Source organism: Bufo gargarizans, chromosome 1 (assembly GCF_014858855.1).
Source record: "Bufo gargarizans isolate SCDJY-AF-19 chromosome 1, ASM1485885v1, whole genome shotgun sequence".
NCBI classification, from domain to species: Eukaryota; Metazoa; Chordata; class Amphibia; order Anura; family Bufonidae; genus Bufo; species Bufo gargarizans.
Genome location: NC_058080.1, coordinates 695,957,467 through 695,975,946, shown reverse-complemented (window position 1 = coordinate 695,975,946; position 18,480 = coordinate 695,957,467). Strand labels below are relative to the sequence as shown.

The 18,480-nt window shown below is 41.6% G+C and overlaps 1 protein-coding gene across 1 annotated transcript; it reads right to left on the bottom strand.

Moving 5' to 3' along the window:
- Window positions 1-5,966: 5,966 nt before the first annotated feature.
- Window positions 5,967-15,361, bottom strand: ESM1 (endothelial cell specific molecule 1). Its single transcript, XM_044292591.1, has 3 exons — window positions 14,888-15,361; window positions 9,255-9,410; window positions 5,967-6,408 (listed from the first exon to the last, which is right to left on the bottom strand). Exons 1-3 carry the CDS (start codon window positions 15,186-15,188, stop codon window positions 6,320-6,322), a joined length of 546 nt encoding a protein of 181 aa, XP_044148526.1. The 5' UTR covers window positions 15,189-15,361; the 3' UTR covers window positions 5,967-6,319.
- Between the last annotated feature and the right edge of the window lie 3,119 nt (window positions 15,362-18,480).

Below are 18,480 nucleotides of genomic sequence, written 5' to 3'. Positions count from 1 at the left end.
ATGTCAGGAGGAGGCCCTCAGCATATCTCAGGCTGGTGCCTTCTCACTTCTGTCTCCACAGACTCCTGACTATGACCTAACCCCTCCCTGTCTGGGCCTGGACATTTATACTAGGGGCTCCCTATCTCCCTCTAGTGTCTGGGATGTCTAATTACACCCAACTAGGCCTACTAAGCATTAACAGGGGAAACATACAAATGTAAAAACACACAGAAAATACATTACAATGCATGGATAAATATAATATCACTGTCCCTTGTGAGCAGAAGTAATACGTTACCCAATTGACCCTTGTGTAGTGCCCACTCCTACCTAGTGGGACACTACATATATAGCTATGAGTAAACACATGGCTGACAGTATTAATGAACAGCCTCTTTAATAACACACTTCTCTGTTGGATTTCTTATGCTTTTTTAAATTAAATTAAAAAACTTCCAAAAAACTGTCCCTTATTGGGGGAAGATGTCTGTTGGTGTTTCTACACACATGGTAGTATTGGAAAAACTGTGGCTTGCTCTGAAGAAGCATCCAAAAATTATGCCTGAACAGGAGAAGATGCCTGCCCTTGTTTATACAAACATACCGTAGTGTGAGAAGAAGCAGAAGCTTATTCTGAACAAGCATCCAAAAATTGTACTTTTTTTTCTGTAGCAGCAGCAGTACCATATGGAAAACAGACAGGAGATGTGCTGCTGATAGGGAAAGGGATAGTAGTTTTCTGATGTGTGCCAGGTTGGCGCAACACTTGAAAAAACTGTTCCATCATGTTTATCAAACTGAAATGGCTTCTGCTGTTGTGGCTTTTGCTACTTGTTGTAGTAGTAGTTCCAGAAGAGATGGCAGGAAGCTGGTGACTCAGTGGGGTGCAGAGAGGTGCTTCCTGGTCAGACACACTCTGGCAGGCACAACTACAGGGCCATGAGCAAGATGTGTAAACTATTCTTCATCCACTATACCTTGTTGCATGAGCGTGACCATTTACTCTAATATAAATATCTGGAGGTAACATAGTTGATGCTGCTATTGTCCCTACTCACAAATCTGGTGGCCTCTTTGAAGAGCTTGAGCATGTGACATGTGTCCCTAATGAGCTGCCACTGCCTGACCTCAAAAAAGCATATACTCCCTGCTGTGGTGGTCTGGTGCATGATATAATCACTGACCACTTTATGCTGCTTGTACCCTGAATAGATGCTCCAGCATATGCAAGGTGGAATTTCAGTGAGGTGGAATATCGTGGATCAAGCTGTGCAAAAGCAGACCATTCTGTAACCACAAGTCCAGGAGGGCGTGCTTAGCCACTAAGGAAGAGCAAATCGACTTCGGATGAAACATCCAAAGTTGATTTGCATAAAACTTAATTAGAATACTGTACGGAGCGAGTGCTTCATACAGTATTAGAATGTATTGGCTCCGATGAGCCGAGGTTTTTACTTCAAGAAGTCTCTCGGGACTTCAGGTCATAACTTCAGAAATTCATTTTTACTCGGTATAGTAATCTAACAAACGGGTCATGAAGAAGGGCTGGAATTGTTTCTAGTAGCCCGAAAAGCTTAGACAAGACTGTTATTTTGTATCCTCGGATGAGTTTTTAACCGCAAGCTGAATAAACGCCTATTCCTTTTTAAGTGGAGCTGGATTTTCTCAACTTCTTTTCTTCAGTAATCTAACAAAGTTTTATGCGAATCAACTTCGGATGTTTCACTCATCCCTATTAGCCACATAAGAATTGCCAAATGTGCAGATACTCTCCTGGACCCCCCGCCGGAAATTTGCTGCTTAATTCACATTAGCAACTGATCTGCTGTGTTGCTGCTCTTGCCCAGACTCATCAGTTCTAAGACAGCATGGCAATGCTTCTGTTTACTCATATGAAAGGAGGGATGTGGAGTGGGAGCAACGCTCTGCCCTTTTGCTGATGGGGATCGGAGGATGTTAATAGTGGCATCCACCTTGCCGCACAATGACAATTCCAAGGAGTGGCCCACGTTCTCCGCAATGACAGTACAAGGCAGGGTTGACTTATTTAAAGAAATAACAGAGGCTAGGTATCTTCCATCGAGGCTGAGTGCCCGCCATCAGTTCCCTAATGGCAGTGGAATCCAAAAAGTGGTACAGCAGCAACCACATTGCCAGCAACTTAACCAGGTAAGAGTTCAGTTTGCACACAGGTGGATTTCTGGGCATTTAGAGTTCTTTCCTGGCTGCACTTTCTGTCATGGATGACTGACAATGAAGTTGAGGACAAGGAGGAGCCGTTTGAGCTGGAGAAGCAGACGCTGATGATGGTGACAACCACACTGTACTGCTTGTGGATGCGTCCTGGCTGCAAAAAGGAGGACAGTCTGGTTCTGATTTCTAGTCAGTTCGATTTTTCCACTGTATCTTGTGAGGCCGCATCATGTGCTGCAATAAAGCCGTGGTGCCTGTGTTTGAATGCCCACGGTTTATTTTCATCTTGCAGAGCTTGCACACGGCTTTTATCTACGGGCACTGTGGAGAAACATTGCTACAGTATATGGGAGATAGCTGCACAGAGTATGGCCTAGGCCTGTGATGGCTAACCTTTAGCACTCCAGCTGTGGTAAAACTACAACTCCCAAGATGTACAGTTGCTTGGCTGTTCTCAGAACTCCATAGAAATGAATGGAGCATGCTGAGAGTCGTAGTTTTACCACAGCTGGAGTGCCGGAGGTTAACCATCACTGGCCTAGGCTGACACACTTTGAGCCTGCATGAACAATCTCAGCGCCATCACCTGTTACTGAGGTGACCACAATAGAGGCAGATCTGGCTTTGGCAGTTTTTGGGGATTTTTTTTTTTTTGGTCATATATTGTCCCTCCTTATCTGATGTCAACACCTTCTAAGGGCTCATGCACACGACTGTATGTATTTTGCGGCCCACAAAAAACAGATCCTCAAAAAATACGGCTGACGTCCGTGTGCATTCCGTATTTTGCAGAACAGCTGGCCCTTAATAGAACAGTACTATCCTTGCCCGTAATGCCGACAATAAACGGACATACAGAAACGGAATGCACACGGAGTAACTTCCTTTTTTTTCGGACCCATTGAAGTGAATGGTTCCGCAAACGGTCCACAAAAAAAATGGAACGGACATGGGAAGAAAATAAGTTTGTGTGCATGAACCCTAATAATAGTAATAATATTTATTGATATAGCAGTCATTCTCATGGGCACGCAAATACATGCTTTTTCATGAGCACTGGGGATCCCAGCAGTTGAATCCAAAGGGATCAGAAACATACCCCTTTTCCAACCATTTGAAAGATATCATTTCACCTCATTCCAGCCACCACTAGGGGGAGCTTAGGAGGTTACTGCATACTGTTATACATGAAGGCCATTTATCATTTTACCAAACTGCACACCTTGGAGAGATGAGCAGAAACAAAGAGTTACAACTCCCACAGGCTTCTGCTCATGTTTTCAATACATTTATCATTGGTGGTGCATGAAACTTCTTAGAGGGGTTAAATGGACCAACTTAGAGGGGTTAATCCTTTTAAGACAGGCATCCTCAAACTGCGGCCCTCCAGCTGTTGTAAAACTACAACTCCCACAATGCCCTGCTGTAGGCTGATACCTGTAGGCTGTTAGGGCATGCTGGGAGTTGTAGTTTTGCAACAGCTGGAGGGCTGCAGTTTGAGGATGCCTGATTTAAGACTTTGATGGCATATTGCTAGTATATGCCATCAAAGTCAGATAGGTGTGGATGGGACCTGTTCGGGGTCCCCTAAGTGAAGAAGTGCACACTGCGCATGCGCTAGTACTCTACACTTACTGCTATGGAAGTTCTGAAAATATCTGAGTGAGCACACTTGGCTATTTTAAAAAATCGCATTGAAGTCAATGGAGAGCGCACCGTGCATGCACAGCCACCTCTCCATTCATCTGCATGGGACTGGTGGAAATAGCTGAGTCAGTGCTCAGCTATTTTCGGAACCTCCCTAGTGGTGAATCAAGGGTGGCCACACTTGCGCAGTGCACTCTCTATCTTTCTGGAGATAGATGAGAGTCCACCCATCTCCTAGCGATATGCCATCAATGTGTGAGATAAGACAACCCCTTTAAATCTGACACATCAGTAACTATGTCTAGTATCACCATTATAATTATACTGATTATTCAAATCAAGTTTCATGTCTATATGGGTGGACAACCGGCAGAATTGTAAATACAGCTCTGGATTATAATGATGGCTGTAAGTGAGTATTGCAAGGTATATACAGTGGTCCCGTAACTTACAATATTAATTGGTTCCAGGACGACCATTGTATGTTAAAACCATTGTAACTTGAGTAATTGGATTCAAGGGCCCAAAATGTCATCCAGATCAGAGAAATATTTTACCAGAGAAGTGGCCTTGACTCGTTGGATCTGAGTCTGAGGCATGGTATGTTGAGTCTGGTTTCAACTTACTATGGGTCAGAAAAGACCATTGTATGTTGAAATTATTGTATCCTGAGGCCATTGTATCTTGTAACAGTATATAAGGCCGAAAAAAGACATTTGTCCATCCAGTTCGGCCTGTTATCCTGCAAGTTGGTCCCTGTCTAAGAATCCTGGAAGGGAGAGGAGGAAAGGTTTTGTTTGGCCTGTATGCTTTCCCATGTTCATGATTATCTAACTGGTTTCGAGTGTGGAATTTCTGTTGATCCTGAGGCGGCGCGGTTCAACAAAAGAAATGCATCTACATGTGTGAACTGTACCCACTTCACAATTGGGACCTGTAATGCACCTAAGGCAAAGTACATTTGAGGCTGATTTTTATTGTTTAACTGTTATCTTGCAAGTTGATCCAGAGGAAGGCAAAAACCCCTGTGAGGTACAAGTCAATTTTCCCCACTTAAGTGGAAAACAATTCCTTCCCAACTCCAATAAGGCAATCAGAATAAATCCCTGGATCAACGACCCCTCTCTAATAGCTATAGCCTGTAATATTATTACGCTCCAGAAATACATCCAGGCCCCTCTTGAACTCTTTTAGTGAACTCACCATCACCACCTCCTCAGGCAGAGAGCTCCATAGTTTCACTGCTCTTACCGTAAAGAATCCTCTTCTATGTTTGTGTACAAACCTTCTTTCCTCCAGACGCAGAGGATGTCCCCTTGTCACAGTCACAGTCCTGGGGATAAATAGATGATGGGAGAGATCTCTGTACAGACCCCTGATATATTTATACATAGTTATTAGATCTCCCCTCAGTCGTCTTTTTTCTAACGCGAATAACCCTAATTTTGATAGTCTTTCAGGATACTGTAATTCCCTCATTCCCGTAATTACTTTAGTTGCCCTCTTCTGAACTCTCTCCAGCTCTGCTATGTCTTTCTTGTTCACAGGAGCCCAGAACTGTACACAGTTGTGTACTCCATGTGTGGTCTGACTAGTGATTTGTAAAGTGGTAGGACTATGTTCTCATCACGGGCATCTATTCCCCTTTTGATGCAACCCATTATTTTATTGGCCTTGGCAGCAGCTGACTGACACTGGATTTTACAGCTTAGTTTGCTGTTTATTAAAATTCCTAGGTCCTTTTCCATGTCAGTGTTACCCAGTGTTTTACCATTTAGTATGTACGGGTGACTTGCATTATTCCTTCCTATGTGCATAACTTTACATTTGTCAGTGTTAAACCTCATCTGCCACTTATCTGCCCAAGCCTCCAATCTATCCAGATCCCTCTGTAGCAGTATACTGTCCTCTTCAGTGTTAATTACTTTACACAGTTTAGTGTCATCTGCAAAAATTGATATTTTACTGCTCAAGCCTTCTACAAGATCCCTAATAACTATATTGAAAAGGATAGGGCCCAGTACTGTATAAAGTATAAAGTTGCTGAACTTTTTCTGAGGATTCTATCTAGATGTACTGTAGACCGTAAAATGGTTCGGGCCTGCCTTAAAATCATGTTCACTACAGAAATGAGAAATGACGGCAAAAGTAACACCAGTTTATTCTACAAAGCATTTATTTAAATACACATGTAAACCGCATTAGATATAACAGATGACTGAAAATGATCCAAAATAAAAAGTTTATATAACTACACATTTACAAAAAAAATGGTTGACCAGATATTTGCTTCACAGAACAAAAGATGTACATCTGCAATTCTTCCACAGTCTATCAGGATCTCTCCATGGCTATAAATTATCGGTGTCATGTGGCGAGCCGACTGCCCAATAAATGACGCGTCCACTTTGTCTTCATGAAATCCCGCTGTATTGTTATGTTCTCCCTTAGTCCGATGTTCACACGGCCCTTCTTATACGCCATTATAAAGTAGTGATCAGCGGGGATTTAACCATTTTATTCCTGATCGAGATCCTTTATCCTTATCCTTGACGCTGTTCCCATCTCCCGAAGCCATTTCAAGATCTAAGAACAGAAAAGAAATAAAGTTTAATGAAATTGCTTATACCACCAATAAAGGATTGTGCCATTTGGATAATAATTGGGAAGAAAACATATAGTTATGAGTCCATAGGCATCAATAATTGGTCAAATGGGGTCAACAGGCTCACAAATACAGAGGACTCGGAGCTGTACCATCCAATCGTAAGTCTGTGGACCAGTCTGTAGAATCCACAGTTCTTAAACTAACTCTCCACCCTTGAACACCATTTATTTCACATCTCAAAAGATCCTAATTCTGTGCTCCATTTTTCAGATACAGAGCTCTTTTTAGGAGTAAAATAGAGATGACCTATCCTCAGGATAGGTTACCAATATCTGATCAGTGGGGGTCCAACTTCCCCATGATAAGTTGTTTGAAAAGGCCGTGGAGTTCCATTGAGGACTGTGGCCACTGATGTCACGTTCCTTGATCATGTGAACTTGGTATATCTCAGTTCCAAGTGAATGGACCTGGCCTGCAATACCAAGGACAGCCACTATAAAGTGTATGGCGCTGTGCTCTTCCGAGCACTGTAGCCACTTCAAACAGCTGATTGGCTGGGGTATCAGAAGTCAGGCGTGGACTGGGAACTTAAAGCGGTCCCTGGAAAATATAGTTAAAGTGGCCCCATGTTGTTGGCGTAGCCAACACAAGTGGGAGGGACAACAGAGGTAGGCAGTGCCAGCAACACCGTAGTGCAGCACCAAATATTGCCCAAAGTAGAACCAAATATCACAGAGCAACACAAAATTCTGCAGTATTTTGCAGTATGTGACTGTATTACTATCCTATAGATGGCGATACAGTTTAATTCAGGAAGGATCCTGAGACCACCCGCTCGGTGCATAAGTACCTGATATTCTTAGCATTAATTAATTCTGACAGCATCAGATTGTTATGTACTTGGTCAGCATCCATGAGGAGCGCTTGTGCGCCCCCCTGGACATCATCCCACTGGCCAGTTCACCTCTGCCAGAAGTCATACCCACACCCATCTGATATTGATGTAGGACATCAAACTTGTACTTCCGGAAAAACTCTTTTAAAGGGATATTTCAAGACCTCAAAAAATGTATGCAACATTAGGAAGTGCGTGAGCCCCCGCTGTTACAGCGATGCCGCTTCAATGCTCCACTGGATCAAACAGGCGTGTGAGCTTTCTTTATATTAGCACTGTCTCTAATTACACAAAGGCGCTTACTGCTTCGAACATTGAACTCAATAATAAAACATTATGAGGTTACCTCCTTATCTCCCTCTAGTGGCAGCTACAGGCAGCCATTATTTTATCACTTAACTAAATTTATGCATGGGGCTCTGTTTTAGAAAAAATGGACCTTTGACCACTATAAAGATATATGATAAAATTAATCAGAACGGATTATGGGATCAAAAAAAAATAAACGTGAAGACAAACAGTGGACATTCACTTTAAAGTTGTTTCCTCCTTATTATTTGACAGACTGATATCTCATGACTGGTGCCTGCTGTAAGAGGCCTGTAATTTATGATGAGGTATAGGCCTTTGTCCTATCCTTGCACAGTATGTTTACTACTTTATTACAATAGGCCATCAATCTTACTTTCCGCACTCATCTATTTGAATGGTCTGTGGTGCTCCATTCATTCATCACCCTTCCAGTATTCATTTATGTAAAATATTTGGAGGGACCTGACTGTTTTGCCTCAGGCCTGATGCAGCAGAACCTTTCCTGCACCGACAGCAAGCAAGTTTTCCCTATAGATACAATAGGGTTCTCTAGGACTGTCAAGGTCAATTTATAAGCAAAAGTAGCCCATAGTAACCTTTCACATTCCAGTTATCATTTTGCTACTGCAGGTTACAAACAGGGGCGGAGTGGGAACTTAAAGAGGACCTTTTACCGATTATTACATTGTGAACTAAGTATACAGGCATGTAGAGCGGCACCCGGGGATCTCACTGCACTTACTATTATCCCCGGGCGCCGCTCCGTTCTCCCGCTATGCCCTCCGGTATCTCCGGTCACTAAGTTATGGTAGGCGGAGTCTGCCCTTGTTCTTCTGTAGCGCTGGCCAATCGCATTGCAGAGCTCACAGCCTGGGAGAAAATAACCAGGCTGTGAGCTCTGCGCTGCGATTGGCCCGCACTAGAGCAGAACAAGGGCAGACTCCGCCTACCATAACTTAGTGACTGAAATCTCCGCCTACTATAACTTAGTGAGCGGAGATACCGGAGGGCATAGCGGGAGAACGGAGCGGCGCCCAGGGATAATAGTAAATGCAGTGAGATCCCCGGGCGCCGCTCTACATGGCTGTATACTTAGTTCACATTGTAATAATCGGTGAAAGGTCCTCTTTAAAGTGGCTCTGGACAAAAGACCTAAAAGTGGCCCCATGTTGTAGGTGGGTCCAAACTCACAGAAGGTAAGACAACACAAGTAGTCAGGCCCAACTTGTGGGCAGGGTGAGCCCAGCAATACTGTAGCACAATAAAATACCGCCTCAACAGAACCAAATACCAGAGTGTAGCACACAATAGTGCCACCCGGGCCACAGTATAAAACTGCATTATTGTCCTGAGGAAGGCAATACAGATGAATTCAGGAGGACACCTGCGGGCACTGGCCAGGTGCATAAGTATCTCATGCTCCTACATTAATTAATGCTGGGAGCATCAGATCTTTATGTATCTGGCTTATGGCCAAGAGAAGGACTTCGCTGGTCGTTTGGGCATTGGTCCACCAGGAAATTTCCCTGTAGGGTCTATGGACAGTCCACCCTTGGTTAGAAATCATGAGAAGTGATCTGATATTATAGTATCCAGTATATTGTACAGGGAACATACCAGAGGATGAAGAGGGTCTTCGTTTGTCTGCAGGTCTGGTTCCGGTCAGTTGGAAAAAAGGAAATTTCAAGCATTTTCCTGTCACGCGATCACATATTCCAGACGGGCAGTTGCAGGTTCCTCTGCAGTCCATCCCGTAGGTGCCATATGGACATTCTGTAATACAGCAAGATGGAAGGAAGAGTGTTACAGTGTGCAGCAAATTAGTTTGTTCCAATGGCACACAGGTAGGTTGTTTGGAGGAGTCATGAGCACTCCGGTTACAAGTATCTCCACCGTGTGGCAGGTGAAACAACAACTTACGCTTTGTAGTATGAAGGGCTTTCATAGTATAGTAGTATAGTTTCCTCCAATATTCCCAGACTCCTATATGGTATTACTGCCTAGTTATTTCATTGTACTCACTTATATAGTGCCTCCATATTCCGCACAGCTTTGCAGGCTTTTTTGTCACTTGTTGTCCCCAGGGGGCTCACAATCTAAATTGTGATGTACATGCCTTTATAACGAGGCAAGTTGGGAAGAATTTGGGTTTGTATTTTATCTTACACTACAAAACATCCTGATGATTGCTTCCTACAGATATGAATGAATGTAATCTGTACATGTAGGTATATGTTATATTTTAGTTATATTACTGTAGACAATGTGATAGATACAGTGGATAGAGATAGATAGATAATAGATATGAGATAGATAGATAATAGATATGAGATAGATAGATATGAGAAAATAGATAGATATTAGATAGATAATAGATATGAGATTATAGATAGATAGATAGATAGATAGATAGAGAGAAGGGCTTTATGTAGACACTCTAGATTATAATACAGTATATTATTTAGCAATGTTTCTGTCTAAGAACTTTGAGAACGCAATTCTATCACCGTCAGGCGAGCCCCTGCTTAATTTAGGCAAGATTTATCTGTGTCATGAATCAACAATGTGCTGCATTCAGAAGAGAACAGATGAGGGGGACACGAGAGATATGGAAATAATTAAAAAGGTTCATTTTCTTGGAAGTGAAGATCAGGTTAGTCAGCTGGCCCGGCTCTTCATTCCTCACATCCTCCGAGGCTGTCACCAGGACCTCTGTCCTGACAGCTAAACCCACAGAATAGTTCATTTTGTTTTCTGTAAAGAGTTGGCTTGTGAAAATAAAGAATCCTGACTAACAAAAAGTTACCGTATTTATGTGCAGTGGATGCAAAATGTCTTTTGTACAAATACACAATATAAAGGACTATCACAACGTATGGACTCTGCCGTAGAGACAATGACTCATTAGAATGTCACTTTTGAAGTACTTCCTTAGTCCGGATAATATAGCGGTCATTAGTCTAATAGTCGGCTGCGTTCACTTTCTTATTAGAAAAGCATTTTATAAAATCTCATATCTATCTGTATTTCTGTTTATTTATCTCATATCTATCTATCTATCTATCTCTATCTATATATCTATCTATCATCTATCTATCTATCTATCTATCTATCTATCATCTATCTATATATCTATCTATCATCTATCTATCTATTATCTATCTATCTATCTATCTATCTATCTATCATCTATCTATCTATTATCTATCTATCTATCTATCTATCTATCTATTATCTAGCTATTTACTTTCACTTTTGACGAGAGAGTGCTGCTGTTGTTTTTTGTATCTATCTCTCCAGCTGTTTATTATATATCTTCTATCTATCCATCTTTCTTTCTTTCTTTCTATCTATCTATCTATCTATCTATCTATCTTGCTATCTGTCTACCTCATATCTATCTCAAATCTATCTAATATCTATCACAATATACTGTATCAGTGTTTTGTCAGTGCTTTCCATCAGTTATTGGGAGCCAAAACCAGGTGTGGGTCAAAAACACAGAACTGGTGGAAATCTGTCGGTTATGCTTTACCTCTGTGTAGCCTCCACTCCTGGTTTTGGTTCACAATCACTGATGGAAATCACTGACCAAACACTGACATGTGAAAGTGGCCTAGGTAGGATGTCTTGAGAACTGGTAAGGCTACTTTCACACTTGCGGCAGGACGGATCCGACAGGCTGTTCACCATGTCGGATCCGTCCTGCGGCTATTTCGCCGTGCCCGCGGACCGCTGCTCTGTCTCCATTGACTATAATGGGGACGGAGGGGGAGCTCCGGCGCAGCACGGCGGTGCACGGAGAAAGCCGCCGGATTAAAATTACTACATGTCAGGCTTTTTAGTCCGGCGGCTTTCTCCGTGCACCGCCGTGCTGCGCCGGAGCTCCCCCTCCGTCCCCATTATAGTCAATGGAGACAGAGCAGCGGTCCGCGGGCACGGCGAAATAGCCGCAGGACGGATCCGACATGGTGAACAGCCTGTCGGATCCGTCCTGCAGCAAGTGTGAAAGTAGCCTAAACCAGCTGAAGATGTTTTTAGCAAAATCTTGCCAGTGCAGTCAACAAGATATATTGGTGAGCAGTCCTATTCTGTTATATGCAGTATTTATATAGCAGGAGAGCTGAACTTGTTCTGAACTGTAGTTCAGTAGGCTGTGCTAAATAATCTATCTATCTAATTCCAAAACCGAGGCAGCACTCCGACATCAGGTGAAAAGGTGATGATGACCCAATTTAATCCCAGGCAACGTTTCAGCCCACTCAATGAGGCCTTTATCAATATCTATCTATAAGATGTCGGGCTCTGCTACACCTCTATGTCATCACTGTATTTCCATCTGTCCATCTAAAATCTATCAGCGCGGTCTATCTTGGTCTTGCATGTAATGTGTGAGTACGGTGCACCAGGATGCTGTCAGGGTTACAGATATCAAGGTCTTGCACCTATACTATAAGTTTTCTCTAATTAAGGCTTTCACTTCATCGTGATAATATAATACAATCTGAAGGAAATATTTCTATAATCACCAAATGTAATATTCAGTTTACGTTTAGAAAATGAGGAACTGCTGTTACCTGGAAACCATCAGCAAGCTGCCATTACTAAAGCTTATAACTGTACTATAACCCTATACTTTATAAACATAGAAACATGTACTTTATAAAAATATACTATAGTAAATCAGAGATATAGTCATTCACATCCGGGTACATGATATGAATACCAGATCTGCTAACAGAAGCTTGCTGTTGGGTCCCAGATAGAAACAGAAGTATTTGATATTTACAGATCACTGATGTAAGTTATTACTACTGATATTAAAATGTTGGTGGAGGACATCAGTATATGCCCTGTATAGGATACACGTATATACCCCACTCCAGTCATCTGCTGCGCAAACAGTCAGTAAAATGCTCCCTGCATCATATTCTATGCTCTCTGTGTTCATTACTTGTGGTTATGTGGGTTTACATGACTGCAACTAGTGTTCTTTGATATCAGTCTGGTGCGGCTTTTATCTGGAAAGCACAGGGAGGTGTTTAATTTAAGGCTGCATCTATCTATCTATCTATCTATCTATCTATCTATCTATCTATCTATCATCTATCTATCTATCTATCCATATCTATCTATCTATCTACCTACCTACTGTATCTATCTATCATCTATCTATCTATCTATCTATCTATCTATCTATCTATCTATCTATCTATCATCTATCTATCTATCTATCTATCTATCTATCTATCTATCTATGTATCATTCTACCTACTGTATCTATCTATCTACTGTATTTATGTATATATCTGTTATCTATCTATCTATCTATCTATATCTCATATCTATCTATCTATCTATCTATCTCTATCTATCTATCTATCTATCTATCTATCTATCTTCTATCTATCTACTGTATTTATGTATCTATTTATCTATCTCATATCTATCTATCTATCTATCTATCTATCTATCTATCTATCTACTGTATCTATCTATCTATCTATCTATGTATCATTCTACCTACTGTATCTATCTATCTACTGTATTTATGTATATATCTGTTATCTATCTATCTATCTATCTATCTATATCTCATATCTATCTATCTATCTATCTATCTATCTATCTATCTATCTATCTCTATCTATCTATCTATCTATCTATCTATCTATCTTCTATCTATCTACTGTATTTATGTATCTATTTATCTATCTCATATCTATCTATCTATCTATCTATCTATCTATCTATCTATCTATCTATCTATCTATCTATCTACTGTATCTATCTATCTATCTATCTATCTATCTATCTATCTATCTACTGTATCTATCTATCTATCTACTGTATCTATCTATCTATCTATCTATCTATCTATCTATCTACTGTATCTATCTATCTATCTATCTATCTATCTATCTATCTATCTATCTACTGTAGCTATCTATCTATCTATCTATCTCATATATATCTATCGAGTACCTGTCTATTGAAATATATATCTCTCTATCTAATATCTATCTATTATCTGTCTATTTATCTATCTATTTATCATCTATCTATCTATTATCTATCTATCTATTATCTATCTATTTATCTATCTATCTACCTACTGTATCTATCTATCTATCTATCTATCTATCTATCTATCTATCTATCTATCTATCTATCTATCTATCTATCTATCTACTGTATCTATCTATCTATCTATCTATCTATCTATCTATCTATCTATCTATCTATCTATCTATCTATCTATCTATCTATCTATTTATCTAGCTATCTATATATCTTATTTGTCTAGCCACCCATCTTTTTCATTATCTATCTATCATCTATCCTCCTAATAGCTATCCATAAATCTTCTCTTGTACAATATATATGGCATTTCTGCACGTTTTTGAGTATACACATTTTTTGGTCCAACTAGACAAAGTATAGAAAATACTAAATATTCATACAGTAGTTAGGCAATGGTAAAAACAAGTGTTTTCAATCAACCAACACTAATATCTGTTCACATGGTCTTCAACACAAAATAAATCAACTTCAAAAATGAATATAAGGTGAGCTATCTATCGCTCTGTCATGTGGATATTGTCCCGTTGCACCTGAATCCAAGGAGAAATCATTTTCTTCATGTATACCCTACTGTATTATGTAATCCATCATATGTGTTGTTAGACTTTTATACCTGTTCCGTGTTCTTTTTGACTATTAAGAGAGTTTGTAAGATGTATATAGATGGATATACAGACAGACCAATATGGGATAGATAGATAGATAATAGAGACAGATAATATCTATATACACTGGCAATATGGGAATAAACTGTATAATTATACTAGAATTGCTTGAAAACTGTCAGAACTATACAAGGAAAGTGATTTTTGCATTTACGACACTAATAAATGTATATATGTAGCAGAACTGAGTTTGCTATGAGGCATAGGCCCTCTTGATGTTGCAACATGTTTCACATAGGGCTGCAGTAAACCTACTAGTCAGGCAGTTGTCACAGATCATAAAAGATGCAAAATAACACATTCAGCTCTGCTACACCTGGTGACGGTTCTGTAGTTGTGACTAATGTCTTCTTCCTACAGATTTGACCCTTAATGGGGCACGTAGCTAGTTCCAAAAGTCATTAGTATTATTTATAACCATGAAATGATTGCACACAATGTTAGAACTGGAAATAATGCAACATTTGGGTCATTAGCAATTGCCTAAAATGTGATTATTACCTCTGCATATTCCAAACTCATCTCCAAAATCATCCTCTTCTGTCAAAAAATGGCATTTCAGTCCAGGCCCACATTTAACACCATCCATGCCAGACACAGTCCGGTAGCAAGTTTCCCCAGCGGCTGCAGCACAGACCCTGCAGCAGCCGCAGTCGTCCAGCACGGTCCGCTTGCACCTTATGGTGCTCTTGCACTCATTGCTGTCGCAGCGTTCTGGGCAGTCCACTGCGTACTGGGCATTCCAAGCTGTGCCAAGGTGCACGTTCATCAAGAGAGAGGCGACCAGGATGCAGCACTTCATATCTGCACACAGGGTGGACTGGGCACTGAGCTTCAGCTGACGACAGGAACAGATCCAAAGTAGTAGCTGAGCATCAACCTACAAATTTAGCAGCTTTATACATTGTCTTCCCACAGGCTTGTCAGTCGTCAGCTTCCTCAATCCGGCAGTGCTGTCCTACTGCCAGCCTCCCTTCTTTTTACTTCATGAGATCCAGGATGGAGGCTGGATTAACAAGCTGCTGCTGCCATCCAGGAATTCAAAAGCCTGAGTTGATGTCATTTGTTTTGTTTAGATAGCTGATTTTTTTTGTGTGTGTTTTCTTTCTTTCTTACAAGCTCTGGTCAAAGTACCCAAAATATCAACATGATTTACAGAAGGATGAGAAGAACGGAAGACAATAGCAGAAGTAACTTTTTTCCTTTCTCATTATACTTTTCAAAAATATTCTGGGTCAAAACTTAAAGGGATTTTCTAGCTTTCACACATTTTTCACACATAGGTCACAGCTGTGGCCAGTTATTGGCTGCAATGACTCTCGTGACCCCTGTCCATTCTCAGAGTTGACAAGCGGGAACCAGAGAGTTAGGAACTAAAGGAACCACAACCAAGAGGTGGGGAGCAGGTAACTATGCTTCCCTTCACTGGTCCAGCGAAGATGGGGCTGTCCAAAAATGTGTGAAAGCTTGACAACCCCTTTAAGGGTGACTTAAATATTGAAACCTATCCTCTCGGTAAATCATCAATATCTGGTCGGTATGGGTTCTGCAATACAAAGCACAACAATAATACCATTTACGGCACTGTTCTTGGTTTACTATCAAGTGACCACAGCACTTGTGTGAGCACTACAACCCCTTAAATCAAGTGATCAGAGGGGCGGAAGGGAGTTGAGCCTCCACTGATCAGATAGTGATGATCTATCTTGAGGACACGTCATAAATATTTAATATCTATTCAGTGATAGCATATTGTGCATGGGGAGGAAGGATCATAGCAGCTTACCACTGTAGAGGGTGCAGAGGGTGGGTGTAAAATGTAATTATGGGACCACATAGCAAAAGTTCTACAGAAGCATCGCTGTACAATGGCCACCATCAGCAGTGAGTGTCCTCAAGACACAAGAAGGTTATGATTATGTGCTCTATCTAGTTGGTCTTTTACTCCCTTCTTTGGCCCTTCAGTGTTTTGCCCAGAGCTCCAGCTCATGTTCAAGTTCTTCCCCATCATTCTGCACCTTGTACTCCATAATGAGAAACTATTTTATGGAAAATGAAAAACTAAAATCTTGACATACTGTAAGTATTCAGAACCTTTACTCAGGACTTAGTTGAAGAATGTTTGGCAGTGATTCCAGGCTCCAGTCTTCTTGGGTATGATGTAGACCTGGATTGGGGGGATTTTATTCCATTCTTATCTGCAAATCCCCTCCAACTTTGTCAGGTTCGATGGGGACCATTGATGGTCAGCCATTTTCAGAGATGTCCCATTGGGTTCAGGTCAAGGCTCTGGTTGGGCCACTTAAGGACATTCACAGAGTTGTCCCTAAGCTGCTTCTCTGTTGTCCTGGCTGTGTGGTTAGGGTCATTGTCTTGTTGGAAGGTGAACCTTAGGCCCAATATGAGGTCCAGAGTGCTCTGAAACAGGTTCTCATTAAGAATATTGCTGTACTTTGCTCCATTCAGCTTTTCCTCAACCCTGACCAGTCTCCTTGTCCCAGCCGCTAAAAAACACGTCCACAGCATGAAGCTGACAGCACCATGCCTCACTTTAGGCAGTGTGGTGCAGAGGACCAGACTGCAGGGCAGTATGTGAGTGCACGGTGGGCTGATGGGGTTAGTAGTCGAACTCACGTTTTGTAGCTCTCTGGGTCGGCGTGCAGTGATGAGGAAGACAGCACTAAATCTTCAGGGGCACTCTTTATTGCAGTGAACACTAGCCAGATGGTAGTTGAGGTGCTCTTGATGGTAGTGGATATGCCTAGGGTGCTTTGGTGGCTGGGCCCCTGTGTTCGTGACGCCAGCACCATGAGGTGTAATTAGGAGATGATGTGGAATAAGGAGACAAAGTTTCTTAACAAACTACCAGTACTTTACTGAAGCTGATCCTAAGGTCATCAATGTATGTAAAAGTCATTTACAGCAAGGCAGCTTCTACAGTGATTCAGATTAGTTCCCAGAAGTTGCATAAGGGGCAATTTTCTATGACAATCAATCTTTCTCCCTTGTTTCTCCAGGTTGGAGGGATGTACTATCTCTGCTGTACTGTATAGTCATATACTTCTCTATCCTTTCTAGGAATACTATCTCCTGACAGATGGCTTTTCTGTCTTTGGTTATGATGGGCAGCTTGTAGCTTAGAATCTCCACGACCACGCCGGCAAGGACAGGATGCTTTACAGATGTGTTGTTGATGGAGGACATGCAGAGCTTTTTAAGTCCTATGCATTGGCACAGCCCTTCGGGGTCCACCCTCAGAGAACGACTCGACCGACAGGTAGCAGACTACCTTGCCTTAACTGCAGATATCGACACTGAGGAGCGATGAACCCCTTGACTACTGGGTGTGCAGGCTTGACCTGTAGCCTGAGCTATCCCAATTTGCCATAGAACTTCTGGCCTGCCCTACTTCAAGTGTCCTGTCAGAAAGGACCTTCAGCGCAGCAGGAGGTATTGTCACTGAGAAGAGAAGTCGCCTAGGTCAAAAAAGTCTAGATTACCTCACCTTTATTAAGATGAATGAGGCATGGATCCCGAAGGGACTAATAGTGGGGGATGCATTTGACTAAAAAAGGCCTGATGAGCTGCCTTGGGCTAAAAATGGTCCCCACGCTGCTGTATTTAATCTCTGCATGCCGGATGACTTGCGTGACTTCTCCGCCACCAACTAGGGTTCAAACCGCAATGTTTTAGTGCACTTTCTGCCTGAAAAACATCAATTTTGCGGCTGCAACAATACCTAATTTTTCAGGCATGTGTACATGCCTAATTTTTCTGGCCTCTGGTGCTGCACTGTGGCTGCAAAACCCCCCCCCAAAAAAGGCACATACATGTGTCAATTCCCCTTCGTGATCGTTACCTTGTTGTGGTGAAGGGGCTTGCGTATCACAATGAAGCGATCACCTCTACGAGTGTGTTGGCAATGTTGGCACACCCCAGATGATAAGGTCGTTGCTTCATTGTGAACAGACCAAAAGCGATCGGCTGGATAATTTTTCATAGAAAAAACATTAATTTTCTTTGTGATCATCTAAGGTGATCATTAAAGCCTACTAGGACAACAATGGGCCCACACTGCAGAATCATTGTTTTCT